This window comes from Podarcis gaigeae (genome assembly GCF_964106915.1).
Source record: "Podarcis gaigeae genome assembly, chromosome: 8".
Taxonomy (NCBI): Eukaryota; Metazoa; Chordata; class Lepidosauria; order Squamata; family Lacertidae; genus Podarcis; species Podarcis gaigeae.
Window position 1 is genome coordinate 56505533 of NC_139684.1, and position 18975 is coordinate 56524507.

Here is an 18975-nt window from a genome sequence, read left to right on the forward strand (position 1 = left end):
TATCTGTTTGCAACAGCTTCTCGCAACTCTCTGATAACCTCCTATTAATCAGGCCCAGCTGAGTCTTGTGAACTTTTTTTTTGCACACAAGTACAAGCCTGGAGGTGAAGATGAAGAAGGAGTGTGTGGGAGGGGGAGAGAGCAATAAAGAATTATAATAAATTAATAGATAAGCAATTACAATTAGTGCCACTTCCCTGAAATAACAGCTGTATCGTGGGACAGATATTTTAAGCAGCTGCTGCTCCAGGCTCTGTTCTCTTTGGAGCTGCCATTTCTGCCATAAGAGGCCCCTGGGAGGGGGGATGGAATTAGTCTGTTGTGTTTCTCTAAAAGGTCCCCAGTGGACCCTGCAAGCAATACAGGTCGGCATTAGACAAAGGTAAGGGAGCAACTGTTCCTACCAAACAGAAACGTTGAAATTGTAGAGCAGCCTTCACTAAGCTGGGGCCCTCCAGCTGTTTCGGACTATAAGCCATCAGCCTCAGCCAGTACAGCCATAGGATACTGAGGCTAATGGGAGCTGTAGTCCAAAATGTCTAGAGGGCACCAGTTTGGGGGATGCTGGTGTGTAGCCTTGCAGAGGATCATCCTGAGTCTGACTGTTTGAAGTGGTATTGTACTGCTTTAAATGTACAGTGCAGATGGGACCTGCCTCAAGCAACTGCTCATTGTTGTGACTATTTATGTCCCATAGCCACAGACACACACAAAAATGTAATACTTTGGGGATGTGCAAGAGGTACTCTTGACAGCAGAGTATCATGAAATGGTAATTAATTTATTAATAGCTGTTAGGATGGAAGAAGCATCAGGTGAAATCGTGAGAACAGAAGGAAATAATAAATTAGGAAATAAAAGAACTAGAATATGTTGTTTGTGAACTTTTGAAATGTGCAGTTTTTAATCAAAATATTTATGTGACCCTGTTAAGATTTTTGATTCATGCTTTGTGGAATGAGAAAATGGATTGTGATCCAACAGAAGGCAATACGAAAATGTAAGCAACAGCCAATGACTAGCCACAAAATGCAAACAGCTTTGGATATAGACCTGCCTGGAAGCCCCAATGTTTCAGCCTCTGTATTTTCCTTCTGATAGTACACATCTGTATTTGTGCCTTAAAGAAATGTTGCAGCTGGTATCAGCATTGGCTGTGATTAGAGATGGCTCAGCATTTTCAATCATTCTCCATTTCCATTCAGAAAAAGCTCACCAGCTTTCCTGGAGCTCTTTCCTAACTGATCATGTGTGATGATGGTGCTGGGTCCACGTGTACCGTCAAGTTGCTTCCAGGGAATTGTGGTTTGGGGCCACATGTATGGTTGATCATGCAGTGAATGTGGATGGTTCAGCACCCTGCCCCAGACACGCACACCCAGTTTGCTTATTCATGCAGCAGAGCCTTGTTTTATAAATCACATGCCATTTAACTAGCTCATGTAGTTCCACAGCAATCAATACAAGCTAGCTTTAAGTGCCTGGTCCATTGACTGCTGGCTGAGCATATGCAGAATCTCATTTAACATTCCAAGCCAGATGAGAACTTTTGAGGGGAATGGCACTCAAGTTGCAATACAGCTGATTGAGACAAGTTCCAGACAAATTCGTATTTGAAAGCTGATGTGGGCTAGTGGTTAGAATGTCAGACTAGGCCCAGGAGACCAGGGTTTGGATCCCCACATTGCCACAAAGCTGTGCTAGGCACTGCCTCTCCGTCTAAACCAGGCTTCCTTAATTTCGGCCCTCCAGATGTTTTGAGACTACAGTTCCCAGCATCCCTGACCACTGGTCCTGCTAGCTAAGGATCATGGGAGTTGTAGGCCAAAAACATCTGGAGGGCCGCAGTTGAGGAAGCCTGCTCTAAACGTGGTAGTTGTGGAAATTAAATGAGGATGGTTGAAATGAGGAGTGAAACCAGTCAGGGCGAAGTCAAAGTCAAAAAGAATAGTGGAGCTGATTTTAATCCAAGAGTTTCCAAGTTGTTTCTTTGACCAAGTGGCAAAAGTTCTGGTCTGAGCCTGAGTTAGCCACCAACAAGTGAAGACTATAGCCCCCACCCGTGGTTCCTGATCACTGCATTTGGGAAATGTCTGGTGGAATGATTAAATGAGGAGGGAAAGAACCATGTGTGCCACCTTGAGCTCCTTAGAGGAAAAGGTGTTACATTAATCAAACAAGCAAGCCAGCCAGCCAGCCAGCAAGCCAAACCAGGTTAATTCTAACCTTGGCACCATCAGTAGCTATGGCTTTTGTTGAAGGTGGGAAATTGTGCGTGTGTGATTCCTTGCTAATTCCCTGGGCTCTGCCTTAGATTGGCTCACAGGCCAACCCTTCACTAGCATGAGATACAGGTTTAAAAGAACTTCTCTTTACAGATGTTTCTAATGTTGTTGTGTCCTCCCAGCCAAATGTTAACTGGGATGCTGCTGAGTGCCATTTCCTTTCCCTTCCATTGGGGTCAGCTGTTCCTGCTCCTTCCTGCGAAGCAGAGCAACCGCCTCACTCACCTCTCTTTCAAGCCCCATTTAGATGAGTTTGTGGTAGGTTTAAACTGCAGACCTCCTGAAGTGCAGACCTTGCTTTGACGGCAGGAATTAATATTCCAGCTCTGCTCTGCAAAGCCCTGGGAAGTATTAAGGAAGTGCACTGGAGTGGGACTTGCAAATGCCCCCTGTGCACACTGACTGCCAAGAGGCAGGCCTGGGCTCCCTGCCAGCACTTTGCCTGAATGGTTCCCATTCCACCTCTCCTCCACTTATTGCTCTCTCACTTGCAGACAGTGGAGGTGGATCATAAAGTCAAGAAACATCTTAGCTCCTCTTTGATGGTGGTCTTCAAATACTGAGCACTCTAGCTGTTGGCACTGACAGCCAACAGGCTACCAATTAAACAGGGCCAGCCCACCCATGAGGCAAGGTGTGGTGACCACCTCAGGCAGCAGAATCCACAGGGGCAGCAGATCCCAGTTTTGATCTTTCTTCCCTCCTTGTTCCTGATGTATATCTTCTCTCACCCCTTCTTCCCTAGTGGGGAGAGAGTGCCAATTTTGGGCACTCTGGTGTCAAAATGTATTTGGGCTGGCCCTGCAATTAAAGAAAGAAAAGTCTTTTGAGGACTTGAAGGAAATTCTTCCTAATGTGTAATGTGTATTGGTCTCAAACTGGAAGATGGCCAAGAGCACATCTTCCGACTACAAGAGGCTCCTGTTAGGCAGAAATGGAGGATTCTGGGTCAGGGGACCAGGCCTGTTTGTAGAGGTTTGAGATGGTCAAGAGAAACAATACCACATTTCTCTCTCTCCATCCAGTTTAATGAATGTAAGATGAGAAACTCTGGGTTGTATATGTGGGAAGTGGGTGAAAATTTGGTGATCCACTCAATGCTCGCACTTCTCCTGCCAGATCCTTGCCAATGCAGTGATGCTAACTGGGTTCCCCCAAACAAGGTTCAGATTTGCTCATCAGCTGTCCAGTGGGACATAGAGTAAGGATTAACCAGTAAAACCCACAGCCTGAGAACTGGAACTGGAACAAATCACTCAGTCTGTTATTGTACAATGGTTAATGATATTCTAAAATGATAATATCTGGTGGAGATGTGGTGTTCTGCGTGATGTTCTACATGCAATGAATGGTAAATTTGCAGTGGGCAAATTACTCCTGTGTCCCACTGCGCATGCAGATCCTACCTACTCTTAGAGGGGTGGGCAGTCTAAAAGACCAGAGATGGCACAAATCTGAAACAGTCAGTCATTTTCCCATGGGCTTTGTGTTTCTCTCATGAATAGAATAGACTGCCATTTTAGACTGAAGCATCATCATTGCCAAGGTTTATTTTGGCTGCTTGTGGCTTTGAGAAAATTTAATTGTATGCTTACTCTACCTCTCCCCGCACTTGAAAAATTACAAGATAGTGAAAATATTAGCAATACTAGTATTCCAGAATGATGGGTTTTGATGCTTGGAAGTGGCAACTATAACAAGATTTAATGCCATACTTTCCAAATTATTTCTTTCCCCCCCTTTCAAACATTTTCAATATTCTCTTATTGGAATTAATGCATAATTAATCAGCACCATAATTAACTGATGCAAGACTGGGAAATGCCTCCCAGCTGGAAACACCATTGAATCCTTTCCTAAAGCAACATTGGAGGACCAACTTCAGTGGGAATTTGCTCAGGCAGAGCAGCTGTTGAATTTCAAGGGGAGCCAAGTTTCAATAAGAGTGGTGAAGTGTCTCAGAGGACTTGGCCCCCCTTTGAAGACTGCCCCTCCCTCCCAAAAAAGAACTAAATGAAGTCAAGGGGAAAGTAGATAAAGCGCTGAAATGAAGTCTCCCTCTTTCTTTTTAAAGGATCTTTATGCATTGGATCTAGAGCAATATCGCTACTCTGGAGTGAACCTGACTGGCTTCCGCATCTTGAACGTGGAGAATCCCCATGTCTCTGCCATCATTGATAAATGGTCTATGGAGAGGTTGCAGGCAGCCCCCAAGCCTGAGCCAGGGTTGATCACAGGGGTGATGATGGTACGATGGCCCATTTAAACTACTCCTGCCTTTTAGTGTGTGGTGCAAACCTGTGTTGATGAGGGCAAGAGGCAAGGGAGTTTGCATGTCAAACTGTCGCAAACTCTATTTTTGTCTGGTTCTGTTTTGGACAACGTGTTGGGAAGACAAAGCAGTTGCTTCTCTATGGGGGGCAGTTAACGCAATCAGCTGTGAATCATCAGCAGAACTACACCTTACACATGAATGCATGTCACAAAATCTTGACAGCAGCTTCTATGGAATAGGTGTTTTGGGAGGAGGCAATTTAGAATAAAGAAACTGCAATGGGATTCAGTGTTTCATCCTTCCCCTGCTCACTGCCTTCCCTTTGCTGCTGCTACTCCTGCCTCTGTAGGATTCCAGATGCATGATCTTGACAGAAGGCCATTCAATGATGTCCATGTAAACTGGGCCAGAGACTACCAAGATGGAAGTAGCAGCATGCTGCAGATGGCTCAGTTGACCTAAGGAGGCTGGAACCAAAGACTATTTTGGCCAAAATGGATTTCCTATAGTGGAGGTGGCATGATCATCATCATCACTTGGGAGGTGAAAGGCTCCCTTGCTCCTAGAGCTGTTATCAAAGCAAATCCTGTTCCCCTTCATTTTAGACAGATGCTGCCCTGTTGTACGATGCCGTCCACATTGTCTCCGTGTGCTACCAACGGGCTCCACAGATGACTGTCAACTCCCTCCAGTGCCATCGGCATAAAGCCTGGCGGTTTGGTGGACGCTTCATGAATTTCATCAAAGAGGTAAGAAGTACAATGCATCCGGATGGAACCTGCTTCTGCATATTGAGTGAAGGGATGCGTGCTCAATGCTGCAGAATTGCTGTCTATGGTCCTGAAACTCTTGCATTTGCATCCTGGGCAGTTGTCATTGTTGCTGTCCATGGTCCTGATCTCACTCTAGCAGAAAGCCAGCTCGGGTGATTCTGAGCCTGCATCTTTGCTTGGGCCATTGCCTCTTTCTGGAGGCAAAGATTGCTTTGAATTAGGCAGGTGGTGGAGATGAGCCTAAGCCCAGTAACAAGTCGTAATTAGCTCCAGGTGCACATACTTAGCTTGCAGAACAGCCTAAATTCAATCTCAGCCATCCCCAGATAGAGTGGGTTGGGGGTACGGACACACACCCTGACATTCTGGAATGCCACTGCCAGTTTGAATAGACAGTGTAATTAGTCTAGACAATACTGTGCTCAATGGGTCTGACTCTGAATGCATTTGTGCCAGTGTTGCTTCTAATCCCATCTGGGACCTTTATTTTGAGAGACAGCTGCCCATATTCTTCAGGAGAACCCAGGACCAAGCATACATATGTAAAATACCAGTCCTCTAGGCTGGATCACAACCAAAGGAACATGATTTATCTTAGGGACAGAGGTAAAACAAGAGTAGAACAAGCTTCAGTCTCTTCTACGCCTAGCCATGGCTGGTGCTGAGCCCCCAACTTCTCTATCTCTCTACCTACCTATATAAATGTACAGATTAGGGCTGTTTGCTTCCCTTTCCAGCCGCTAGGCACACCATGTTTTTGCCTTTCAAAACTTTGACAATGCCATAGATCAGTGTTTCCCAACCGGTGTTCCGCGGCACACTAGTGTGCCGCGAGACGCTGCCTGGTGTGCCGTGGGAGGGAGGCGGGCGAGTCAGGCGGCGAGAGGCCGGGCGGCGGCGAGCACACGCGGGGCGGCGAGCTCCCTCCCCCCCACATCCCATCGCCGCTCGCTTCGGCAGGCTGCCCCGTGCTCCGCGCTTGTGTCGGCTGCCCCGTGCTCCCCCCCGAGAGCGCAAGGCTTGCGGGCGGCAGCTGGCAGCGCGGAGCACGGGGCGCCCTTCGGAGGCCGCCCCGTGCTCCGCGCTGGTGTCGGCCAGCCTTGCGCACCCGGGGGATCTCCCCCCTGGAGCGCAAGGCTTGCGGGCGGCAGCTGGCAGCACGGAGCACGGGGCGCCCTTCGGAGGACGCCCCGTGCTCCTCGCTGGTGTTGGCCAGCCTTGCACACCCGGGGGATCTCCCCCCGGGAGCGCAAAGCTTGCGGGCGGCAGCTGGCAGCGCGGAGCACGGGGCGCCCTTCGGAGGACACCCCGTGCTCCGCGCTGGTGTCGGCCAGCCTTGCGCACCCGGGGGATCTCCCCCCAGGAGCGCAAGGCTTGCGGGCGGCAGTCGGCAGCACGGAGCACGGGGCGCCCTTCGGAGGCCGCCCCGTGCTCCTCGCTGGTGTTGGCCAGCCTTGCACACCCGGGGGATCTCCCCCCAGGAGCGCAAGGCTTGCGGGCGGCAGCTGGCAGCACGGAGCACGGGGCGCCCTTCGGAGGACGCCCCGTGCTCCGCGCTTGTGTCGGGAAGCCTTGCGCACCCGGGGGATCTCCCCCCGGGAGCGCAAAGCTTGCGGGCGGCAGCTGGCAGCGCGGAGCACGGGGCGCCCTTCGGAGGACACCCCGTGCTCCGCGCTGGTGTTGGCCAGCCTTGCGCACCTGGGGGGCGCGTGGGGCGCCCTGAAACAGAGGGTTCCCCATGCTGTGGACTGTAGCCTGCCGCCCGATGCGCGGGGCGCCCTGAAGCAGAGCGCCCCTCGCGCCAGGCAGACATGGGCCAGCCCCACAAGCTCGGGGGACAGCGGGGAGGCGCAGCACCGCCATCCCACTGTTCCCCGACCTGGTTTTTTTTGGGGGGGAAATAAAGGAAAAATACGGTACTTACTATTTCATAATAAAGTAATTATAAAATACTTTCTTTGTGTTTATTTGATGCCTATTAACGAGAGTTACTTTATATATAGTCAATATAGGCACAGAGTTAATTTTTTAAACATTTTCTAATGGTGGTGTGCCTCGAGATTTTTTTCATGAAACAAGTGTGCCTTTGCCCAAAAAAGGTTGGGAAACACTGCCATAGATGACTTCACTGAAGATCTCTCTGGCAAATCCTTTTAATAGAAATGTAGGAAGCTGCCTTATCCTGAGTCAGAGCCTTGATCTAACTAGCTCCGTATTGTCTACACTGACTGGCAGCTGCTTTCCAGAGCATAAGACAATAGCCTCTCCTAGTCCTATTTGGAGACACCTGGGACCTTCTGCATGTAAGGCAGATGCTCTGCTACTGAGTTCTGTCACAAAGAATGGTGGCCTATTGTCACATGAACTTACAAAACTTATCTGTACTGAAACAGACTCTTGGTTTATCTTACCCATAATGCTCTACTCCGACTGGCAGCAGCAGGTCTCCAGAGTCTCCTGGAGACTCCTTTCCCACTCCTTCCACCTGAGATGTTTTCCAAGGGAGTTGCCGGGGATTGAACTCGGGACCTTTGGCACACAGCACAGGGGTACTTCCGCCAAACTATCAGCCTCCCCTCCACCCCCGGTATTTTTCTCTGTCAAATAGGAACACCATCTGCTGCCTTTCCTTCCCACCTTTCTCTCTTGTTGAGGAGTGTTTACTTGGTGCATCTGTCAACCACTTAGTGAACAGCTCAAAAACTCTCGTGGGAAAATTGGCAGCAGGCACGCCTCTGTTTTGGCAGAGCCACAGACTTGAGTGAGCTGAATGTCAGGGGAATGAAGTAGGGACTTCATTTTTCTCTGTGTTTTGGGTAATTACCATCTCCCTCGCCTGCAGCCTAAACAGCTTTCCTGACTGCATTTGGCATGCAGGGAGCGTCACTTGGATCCAAGAGGCAGAGAAGCCAACTGAGTCTCCCCATTGCAAGAGGCCAAAGCAGGGATGTTTGAACTTCCCAGTACACACTTCGGGGAGATGTTCTCTTGGAAAATAAACCATGCAAAGAATGTTTATTTATGTTTTAATGGTAGACTGCCACTCCCTTAAAAATGTGTACTCCTGGAAGAAATAATCAAAAGGCATCACAGCCATAGGACCTCTGAAAGACTCCAATCACCAATTTTGAGTGGTTTTGTGCAGAGTTCTCAGAGTTGGCAACCTGGCTACCTGGCTATGGATTCTGGCATGATTCAAGCAGACAGCCCCCCCCCCCCCATCACTGGTTGTCAACAGAGACGGGAACAATGGGAAGCCTTGTTGACTTACTTGGAGCCTGTCAAACTGTGGAAGCAAATTATACTGTTGCAATGGAGATCCTGTGCTGTTAGATGGCCTCTCCATTACCCTCCAACATCACCATCTCAACTTGACTTTTGATTGGCAAGGGGGCCTGAAAGTGTCCAATCCACTGAACATCTTGCCTGGGTCATGCCTCCAGTTTCCAGGTCAGAGAGTTGATTTACAGGTTGTGTGTATATGCACAGGTGCACTTTTGCAAGTTTGTCTTGTACAAACATTCCCCTAGGTGGCATAAATGGCATGGGGCTGAGTGGGAATGTTCCTAGATGTGCTATGAAAAGCTGGTGGCCTCATCTCAAGAGGGGGCAACTAGAGTGACTGATACTAGCCTGAAGCTTTAGGTAAGAGTGGGTGAGACTGGGCAGGTCATCAACCTCCTAAATCACCAAGGAAGCTGAGGAGCTTCCATCTCACTGAGGAAGAGGCTGGTGCCTCATTCAAGTGATGCTCAGCAAAGACCTTCTGGAGAGCAGCCAAGCAGCACTGAATGAGGGGAGGCCAGCTGACCTCTGGTCCCAGCTCTCAGTTCCACTTCACCTGTCACCCTCTCTCTCAAGGTGCATCTCTCTGAGTGATCTCCTGCGACTAGAAATGAGAGATTCACAGCTCAAGTATGAGCAATTACCATGAGAACAACAGAGACACAGAGAAGCTCTGGAGTGCTATTCAGGTTGCCAAGGAAGAGGTTGAGGGTTGACCTTGCTATTATGCATGTGGAAATTAGAGGCACTCCATGGCAGTGTTTCTTTTGAGCCTTGCAGACAAAGACAGAAGAAGAACAGAAGCCCAGGAGTTAATCTGTGTAAACATGTTGGCCTCGAATTAAAGTCTCCTTCCTTTCTAATAGTGCAACCGACTACAGCAGACTGCTGCTCTGCTTGCCCTTTTCTCTCACTTCACTCAAGTTTTATGGAATATCCACACCAGTGGTTCCCAAACTTTTTCAGGCCACAGCCCCCTTGCTTCCATAAACTCATCCCCAGAGCCCCCTACCCTATAAAAAGCATTATTCAGAATAGCAGTTTGCATAGCTCTCTAAGGAATATAGTAACACAGTAAAATTCAAAACAGTAACAAGTAATTGCACATTTATTCAAAGCCTAATTAAAACTATTTAGCTTAATTAATTCAACAAAACTGGTGAACTTGATCCAGTGATGCCAGCTTTTCAAAGTCTGGTAGTAATTTAGCAAGAGTTTTATATACCACATTTAGTTAACTACTTCACTGTTCAGTAAACTTTTAATGCTCTTGATGGGATTAAACTCTCTCCGAAGGAGCAGGTACTTAGCTGGGGGGTATTTCTGCATCATTTGCTGTCACTTGAGGCTCAGGTGGCCTCAGTGACATGGAGTGCCTTCCATCAGCTTTGGCTGGTGGCCCAGCTGCACCCCTAACGGGAGAGGAATAACCTAACTTTTGTTTTCTATGCTCTGGTAACCTCTAGTTTAGTTTACTGCAACATGTTATATGTAGGACTGCCTCTGAATATGGTTTGGATACTTCAGCTAGTGCAGAATTCAGCAGCCAGATTGCTCACCAGGGCAAGACAATTTGAGCATATTACAGTGATTCTGGTACAATTGCATGGCTTCTGGGCCCAATTCAAAATGCTGGTTTTGACCCATAAAACTCAGGACCACAATATCTCAAGGACCGCCTCTCTCCATATGAACCAATATAGACCCTGAGATCATCGTATGAGGCCCTTCTTTGTGTGCCTCCTCCATGAGAGGTTGGGGGGGGGCACCATTAGAATGGCCTTTTCTGTGGTGGCTCCCCATTTGTGAAATGCTCTTCCAAGGGAGGCTTGCCTGGCCCGTTCATTATACACTTTTAAGTGCCAGGCAAAAACATTAAATAGGCCTTTGGCTGATTAACATCCTATGACCTTTAAAATATATTTGTGGGAGGGGGGTTATTGGTTTGGTTTGGTGTATTTTGTGTTCTCATTTTGTATTTTTATGTTCTGAACCACCCTGTGATCTTCGGATGAAGGGTGATGTACAAATTTAATAATTTTTTTCAAAAGGCAAAACAATGCAAGTAATGAGTAATTGAAGTGCCTTCCCTCACCTCACCCCACACCACATCCACTATTGAAATAGAAACTGATATTGGGGCAATTCACAGGCTAGTCATTGCTAATCCATTAGCAACAGGAAGCCATAAAATGAGCAAAGGGCCTGAGCACTCTTCTGTTCTCCTTCTCCCTGAAAGTACAATTCCTTATGGATCAGTTTGGTTGGTCCTTTGGCTCCTTGAACTAGGCAAACACAGCAAGGGCTATCAGTGGCTACTAACCATGATGGTTATGCTCTGCCTTTACAGCTGGAGGCAACAATGCTTCTAAATGCCAGTTGCTGAAAACCACAGCTGGTGGTGGTGGCTCTTGTGCTTGGGTCTGGCTTGCAGGTTTTCCCCAGGCAACTGTTCAGCCACTGTGAGAACAGGAGGCTGGACTAGATGGGCCATTGGCCTCATCCAACAGGCTGTTTTTATGTTCTTAGCAAGTGAGGAGGTGACAATGCTGACAGTGTGCTTCTGTCTTCAGTTCCTTAGATTCACCTTCCTCTTTCCTCTGAGCTCTATTTTATGCCCAGGGCTGTTGCTTCCCTGTGTTTTCAACCAGTTGCACATTTGCAAAATCTGCTGCCAGAAGCAGAGACCATAAAGAGGCAACATTTGTCCTTTGGGAGGCCCCAACCAGAAGGCATTTCTCTGCTAAAGAAGCTGACAATTCCCACTGCAGAGGTAACAACTTGCGCTGCTTTTGCCAGTGTGCGCCAGACCTTCCAAAGCTTCTGTCACAAGCAGGAAAGTGCCTAGACTTTTTATAGCCATTCTGTGCCTGCCTCCAAATCTACTCCTGCTTTGCAAACTGTTCTTCAGAATTTATTCTGATCCATTAAACCTCCATTGAGCTTTTTGTCTGCTGGATCAAAACAAGCCCTTTGAAGAATAGCTCGATCATATGCTCAGATTCTCAAGCCTTTATTGGCATATGGATTGATCATTTGCAGGGTTTGCAACTTAATCAGGAGGTCTTGGGAGACCTTAGCCTGGAAGTCTCTTAGGGTCTAAGGTTTAGCAAAGTTTATAGTTCCCTTACTAGCAAGCAACAGTAAGCTGGGGGAACCTAGGGTTGTGTTTGCAATATGTAGAATTGTAACTCCATTCTGCTCAGTTATAAACACCAAATAGTATTATTTAGTCTTGGTTATGGTAATAATTCGTATCATAAAACTGTAGTTAATATCTTGACCCTGCCCCACTGAATTGAAATTTCAGCCTTCATGACATAGGAAAACGGCTGAGTAAACAGCTATTTTCGTGGAGGAGGGTCAAGGTATTAACTGATATGCATGAAATTTCACATATAGCTTTATAATCCCTAGTGTCGTAAGATCCTTTTGGAGCAGGGATTTTTTTTTTTTAAAAAAAGATTTTTATGAACCACCCGAATGTGACAGCCCACCAGATATTTGAAGATGGCTACCATATCATCTCTCAGTCTCCACTTCACCAGGCTAAAATGTTATATATGATAGCCAGCTGCAAATATTATAGGATCATCATCTTCAAATACTTAGGGACAGGCTGGGGGGGATGCAAATATTGACATATGTCTCCTTTTTCTTAACAGTACCTTTATTTTCATTGTGTATGAAATCATAACATGGGATGTGGTGCAGCATGCTCACTGGGGTAATTTCGAGCTTGGTTTCCCCAGGACGTGTGGTGGGAACGACTATGGCATGAAAGATTGTGCCTCCTACACTGCGATATGACAGGAAAACACTAAACCCTGTTAACGGCTTGGCATTTCATGGACGGGAGCAGGGAAATACCAGGCCTAAAGTTCACAGCATGTAAAACGGCTTTCATTAAGTGCAGGCAAGGACTGGCCATGCAAAAGCTCAAATGTCACCAGCTGGCACAGAATTTGATAGGGTGGACCTCCTCCCTCCCCAGCCCCACTGGCCTCCTGCTCCGCTGGCACTCTGTGTGAGAGATAGAGAGATAGGGGAGAGGCTCCCTTATGACATCGAGTTTAATTGTTCCGGTGGCCCTGGAAACTGAGAGTAACAGTGATTTCAGGTTTGCTGAGGTGCTTAAAGTGGAGAATGATCCATGGAATCATAGAATTGTAGAGTTGGATACGACCTCAAACGCCGTCTAGTCCAACCTCCCTGCAATGCAGGAATCACAGTTAAACCATTGCTGATTGATAGGTGCTGAAACATGGAAGTAGTTTTGTTGAAGGGTGCTGGTCCCCAAGTGTGCACAGAATGCCTCTGAGTGACACGAGAGGGAGGAAGCTGAAAATGCTGCATTTGGACCTGCCGTGGTCCGAAAGCCCTGTTCGCATGTGTGGTAGTGGGAGAGAAATGGTTGCTGAATGACCCTTTGCAATGACCCTGTCAGCATAAAACACCTGTTCTCAGATATTTTCACTGGTTGCTGCTTTGCTACCAGGCTGAGGTGTTACTGTTAGTATTGTTGTTGCTGCTGCTGTTGTTGTTGTTTAGTTGTTTAGTTGTGTCCGACTGTAATGGTTCTAGGGGTTGCTCGTGCGTAAGTTGCCGCCACTCCTGGCTAGGTTGCCTGGTTGAACCCTTTCTGTCTGGACAGCCTTTCACCCGTGGCTGTCTCAATCGCTGGCAGAATCCGTCAGTGGGCGTTTCTTGAACTTCTTTCAGCAAAGAAGTTCTTTGACGCCAAGTCTCCTCCTACTCTCCCTGCGCAGAAGTCTTCTGCGCAGGTAGGCTGTGGGCAGCGGAGTACCCGTGCTCTCGCCGCTGGTCTCCGGCGATGAGTCCTGGAGCCTCCTCTCCGATTCCCCCATCTGCCCCCCTTCTCCACTGGTGTTACGCTGATTTCCTTCCCCAGCAGATGGGCTGCCTCTCTCCCTACTGGGACCCTCTCCGGCATCCCTCCGGAGCCTTCCCTCCGCCTCTGGCTCTGATGGCAGTTCCCTGACACCGACTCTTCGTGACCCCATGGACCAGAGCACCCCAAGCACTCCTGTCTTCCACTGCCTCCCGCAGCTTGGTCAAACTCATGTTAGTAGCTTCAAGAACACTGTCCAACCATCTCGTCCTCTGTCGTCCCCTTCTCCTTGTGCCCTCCATCTTTCCCAACATCAGGGTCTTTTCCAAGGAGTCTTCTCTTCTCATGAGGTGGCCAAAGTATTGGAGCCTCAGCTTCAGGATCTGTCCTTCTAGTGAGCACTCAGGGCTGATTTCCTTCAGAATGGATAGGTTTGATCTTCTTGCAGTCCATGGGACTCTCAAGAGTCTCCCCCAGCACCATAATTCAAAAGCATCAATTCTTTGGCAATCTGCCTTCTTTATAGTCCAGCTCTCACTTCTGTACATCACTACTGGGAAAACCATAGCTTTAACCATACGGACCTTTGTCAGCAAGGTGATGTCTCTGCTTTTTAAGATGCTGTCTAGGTTTGTCATCGCCTTTCTCCCAAGAAGCAGGCGTCTTTTAATTTCGTGGCTGCTGTAACCATCTGTTAGTATATAAAGCCCTTAATGATTTGGAACCAGTTTATTGATGAGATCTCCTTATACCACACCAGGGGTTGGCAACCTAAGGCCTGTGGACCACAAGCGACCCATGAGAGTTGTTTAACTGGCCCATGGACCCCCGCTGCCCGCTCAGAGACCCCAAACGCCCGGTCGGCTCTCGCCACACTAAACCAATGCGGAGCAGAGCGGGGTCTGCCTTCTGCGACAGTGGCCGGCTTCCCATTGGCTGCAGGAAGCTCCTGCAGCCAATGGGAAGCTGTGCACACCTCCTCCATATCGGAAGGAACACCGGAAATAGTGTTTGCACATGTGTGTGTGCGCACACTCATGCACTCTGGCCCACCGCAGTGTCTGCGGGACCGTGAACCAGCTCCAGCCACTTTGCTGACCCCTGTCCCACACATACCCATGTGACCACTTCAATTGGCAGAATTTCAGTACCACAGGTGCCACATAATATCTATTCTGCATTTGAAAGAACTTGATCGTTTAGTGTGCCAGCACCTACACTTTGGGACTCCCTGCTTATTGAGTTCAAGCAGGCTCCTTCACTGTAGTCTTTTTGGTGTCTGCCATAAACATTATTGGTTAGACAAAGTGCTTAGCAAGTTGAGGCTATCTGTTTTTGTATTTTAACTTTTGTATGGTTTAAAGTATGGTTTGGATTTTTTTCCTTTATTTTACTGTTGTTGTTTTTGTGTAAACCTCTTTGTGGTTTCTTCCAGGCAAGTGGTGTGTGTGTGTGTGTGTGTGTGTGTGTGTGTGTGTGTGTGTGTGTATGTGTGTGTGTGTGTCTTTCTCCTCAGGACTGTGACTGGCCAAAATCTCAACAGACCAATGAGTTATTTCCCCTCCATGGTGAGCAACCTGGAAAGGGTGAGCGTAAATCAGGGCTGAGAGTACAGTTGGATTTATGGGGTTCCCCAGCCTCTGCAGTCCCATGAGCAATCGGGGGTGATTATTAATTAATCAAGCTCTTCAGGGGCAGAGTCATGGTGGAAGGAGTAATTAAAATAAAGCACTGTGCTTCTCTGGAGCAGATTGTGATTTATGAGCTTGACAGATGGCTCCTTTGTCTCTCCCTACCCCCACCCCCACTATTCATCAACATTCCCCAACCTCCAATGTTCCCCCCTTCTTTCCCCAGGCCCAGTGGGAAGGTCTCACTGGACGCATCGTCTTCAACAAAACCAGCGGCTTGAGGACGGATTTCGATTTGGACATCATCAGCCTCAAGGAAGACGGGCTTGAAAAGGTCAGTTGGGTTGCCTCATGGCTTCCTTTCCTCTTTTCAAAGATCAGAGCAGATCTTCTGGGCTCCCCCAAACTATCCATTGACCCTGAGAACTATATAGGAGCTGAAGGGTTGGCATTGCACTGGTGAATCCTGCTCATCCCTTGCTCATTCCCAAATCTCATTGGCCAGTTCACCATCTTTCAGCCTAACTGCCTTTGCATGGTTGCTGTGAGATCAGCAAATCAGCATCTGATCATTGCAAGTGGACTTCTTTTGTACATGGAGGTTTTATTTTAGCTCTCCTGGCCAATAGCTGTCCTCCAGGAATGTGTCTAATTCTGTGGATTCTACAAGTAAACTTTGCTTTCTGGGAAACGGGAGGTATTCTTGTGAAGATGTGTTATTTTATTTATTGCATTTATATCCCACCTTTTCCTCCAAGGAGCTTGATGTGTCATACATGGTCTGTCCCCCTCCTCATTTAAGCCCCATAACAACCCAATAAGGTAGGTTAGGCTGAGAGGCAATGACTGGCCCAAGGTCACCCAGTCAGCTTCATGGCTAAGTGGGGATTTGAACCCTGCTCTCCTGGGTCCTAGTTCACCACTCTAACCACTGTGCCACACTGCCTCTTGCCATGTTCACATCCATTTAATTGGGTCATCCAGGGGAGAAAAAAATATATCCCATTCTAAAAATATCTCCAGACTTTTTTACCTTCTGCAAGACTTTCTCAGGGTGTTGGTGTTCGTATTTCTTCCAGCACTGGTGCTTATTCAAGATAATTTTTGGACACTGTTACTTAAGGCCAGCATGAGGCATTAAAATTCCCCAACAGCTTCTTGTATGCTCTGCAAGGATGCTGGGACTCAGTTAATTTCCGTCATTTCCAGCGAGTTCTTATCACATTTTCACGCTCTCTTTCTCTCTCCCTCTTTCTCTCGAGTGTGTGTGCTTAAGCTCTCTCTTAGCTCAAGAAAGGCTTTAGAGTGTCTGTGTCAAATCTCTGTGGAGTCAGGACATTAAATTCCAGTCAATAGGTAATCTGAATTAATTGTGTGCCCAAACCGGGAGCAAATCCTGATATGTACTTTTGCATTATGTTTAATAGTTTACATTTGCCTGAGGTTTAGCGGTGAGCTTCTGATCTTCCTTGCCTCCTGCAAGTTAACGGATTATGGAGGCATTAAACATGTGTAATTACAAATCCTGTATCCAGCTAACATGGTGGCAGTGCTGGCAGTGGTGGGATAGTGGGACAGTGTTGTTGAGGGATTTTTATTTTTATTTAAGGAGGCTTGGGTCTCCATGTAGGGTATTTTTCTTTCTTTTGCCAAGTCATCGTCACAAACTGCAGTGAGGGTTCTTGTTTGCCATTTGTGTGTCATCATAAAGGTAAAGGTAAAGGGACCCCTGACCATTAGGTCCAGTCATGACCGACTCCGGGGTTGCGGTGCTCATCTCGCTTTATTGGCCAAGGGAGCCGGTTTACAGCTTCCGGGTCATGTGGCCAGCATGACTAAGCCGCATCTGGCGAACCAGAGCAACACATGGAAACACCGTTTACCTTCCCACCAGAGCAGTACCTATTTATCTCCTTGCACTTTGATGTGCTTTCGAACTGCTAGGTTGGCAGGAGCAGGGACCGAGCAACAGGAGCTCACCCCGTCATGGGGAATCGAACCGCCGACCTTCTGATCGGCAAGCCCTAGCCTCTGTGGTTTAACCCACAGTGCCACCCACGTCATTCTACCCATTAATAATCTTGCCACACATGGATCATTGCAGGATGAAGGAGAGGACCAAGGGAGGGAACTGTCTTTTGTATATAAACAATCAACTATTTTGAAAGGGGGCCAGTTGGTGTTTTAATAGAATCATAGAATTATGGAGCTGGAAGGGACTCAAAGGGTTGTTTGGTCCAACCCCCTGCAATGCAATGAAGTTTTACTTCATATCAGTAAAACGTTGTGTGGTTACTTTGTGTGGTTGTGCAGATTGGGGCGGGGGGGGGGGGCTTTTAAAATGTAATACAGAGCTTCTTGCCTTGCAGACTGTGTCATTTAAGACTCAGGGGTTCTCAGATAATCCACAGGTGAAACCGTGAAATGTGCCAGCTTCCTCCTGTGTTAGTTTTTACAAAGTCTTTTGAATCCTCTCCTAAGATAGCTTGAAACATCACTTAGTCATTATACGCACATGCAGACACATAAACATCTTGTTTATGTTGTTGTTGTCACCATCTGTCTGTCTCAAGAGACAATGAACTATGCTTGGGGGGCAAAGTTAAACCCCCTGTATTAGCAGCACTGACCTCCCCAGGGCACGAGCTTGGGTAGTGTGTATGGAGGTTCTGGACTGCCCAGATGATGAGACCTCTCCCCTTTCAGCCAAAAGCAATACATTTGGCACATACTTTAACTATGGAACTTGCTCACACTTGGATGGTGTTAAAAGAGGACTGGATAAATTCACCATGATAATAATAATAATAATAATAATAATAATAATAATAATAATAATAATTTTTTATTTATACCCCGCCCTCCCCAGCCAAGGCCGGGCTCAGAGCGGCTTACAAGCAATAATAAAAACAAGATGAATGATTACAACTTAAAAATAAAAATAAAATACAACATTAAAATAATGGAACATTAAAATATTAAAATGTAGCCTCATTGCAGGAGGAGAAGGAAAAGAAAGAAGAAAAAAGAGAGAGAGAGGGAGGAAATCAAATTGGCTCCAAGCCAAAGGCCAGGCGGAACAACTCTGTCTTACAGGCCCTGCGGAAAGAAATCAGATCCTGCAGGGCCCTGGTCTCATGAGGCAGAGTGTTCCACCAGGCCGGAGCCAGAGTTGAAAAGGCCCTGGCTCTGGTTGAAGCCAATCTAACTTCTTTAGGGCCTGGGACCACTAGGGTGTTGTTATTTATGGACCTTGAGGCTCTCCGTGGGGCATACCAGGAGAGGCAGTCCCGTAGGTACGAGGGTCCTAGGCCGTGAAGGGCTTTAAAGGTCAAAAGCAGCACCTTAAATCTGACCCTGTACTCCACTGGGAGCCAGTGCAGCTTGAAAAGCACTGGATGAATATGCTCCCATGGCAGAGACCCCGTGAGGAGCCTCGCTGCAGCATTCTGTACCCGCTGGAGTTTCTGGGACAGCTTCAAGGGCAGCCCCACATAGAGCGAATTACAGTAGTCAAGCCTGGAGATGACCGTCGCATGGATCACTGTGGCCAGGTCGGGACGGGAAAGGTAAGGGACCAACTGCTTGATGCGGCGAAGGTGGAAAAATGTCGCCTTGGCTGTTGCTGTAACTTGCGCCTCCATGGAAAGGGAGGCATCAAGGATTACACCCAAACTCTTAACGGAAGGCAATGGCACTAATTGGGCCCCCGCAAGACAAGGGAGTTGGTCCCTCATCCCCATGCCATCCCGACCTAGCCATAGGACCTCTGTCTTCGAAGGATTTAGTTTCAATCGGCTCCCACGAAACCATCCAGCCACAGCTTCCAAGCATCTGGTCAGTGTGTTCGGGGCCGAGTCAGTGTGGCCATCCA

The 18975-nt window shown here is 47.7% G+C and overlaps 1 protein-coding gene across 1 annotated transcript in view; it reads left to right on the forward strand.

Moving 5' to 3' along the window:
• GRIK3 (glutamate ionotropic receptor kainate type subunit 3) overlaps positions 1 to 18975 on the forward strand; it is a 200846-nt gene that overhangs the window by 145187 nt on the left and 36684 nt on the right. Inside the window, exons 6-8 of the mRNA XM_083751411.1 lie at positions 4360 to 4533; positions 5166 to 5309; positions 15328 to 15435. Coding sequence (XP_083607537.1) covers positions 4360 to 4533; positions 5166 to 5309; positions 15328 to 15435 — 426 coding nt within the window. The remainder of the gene's footprint in view (positions 1 to 4359; positions 4534 to 5165; positions 5310 to 15327; positions 15436 to 18975) is intronic.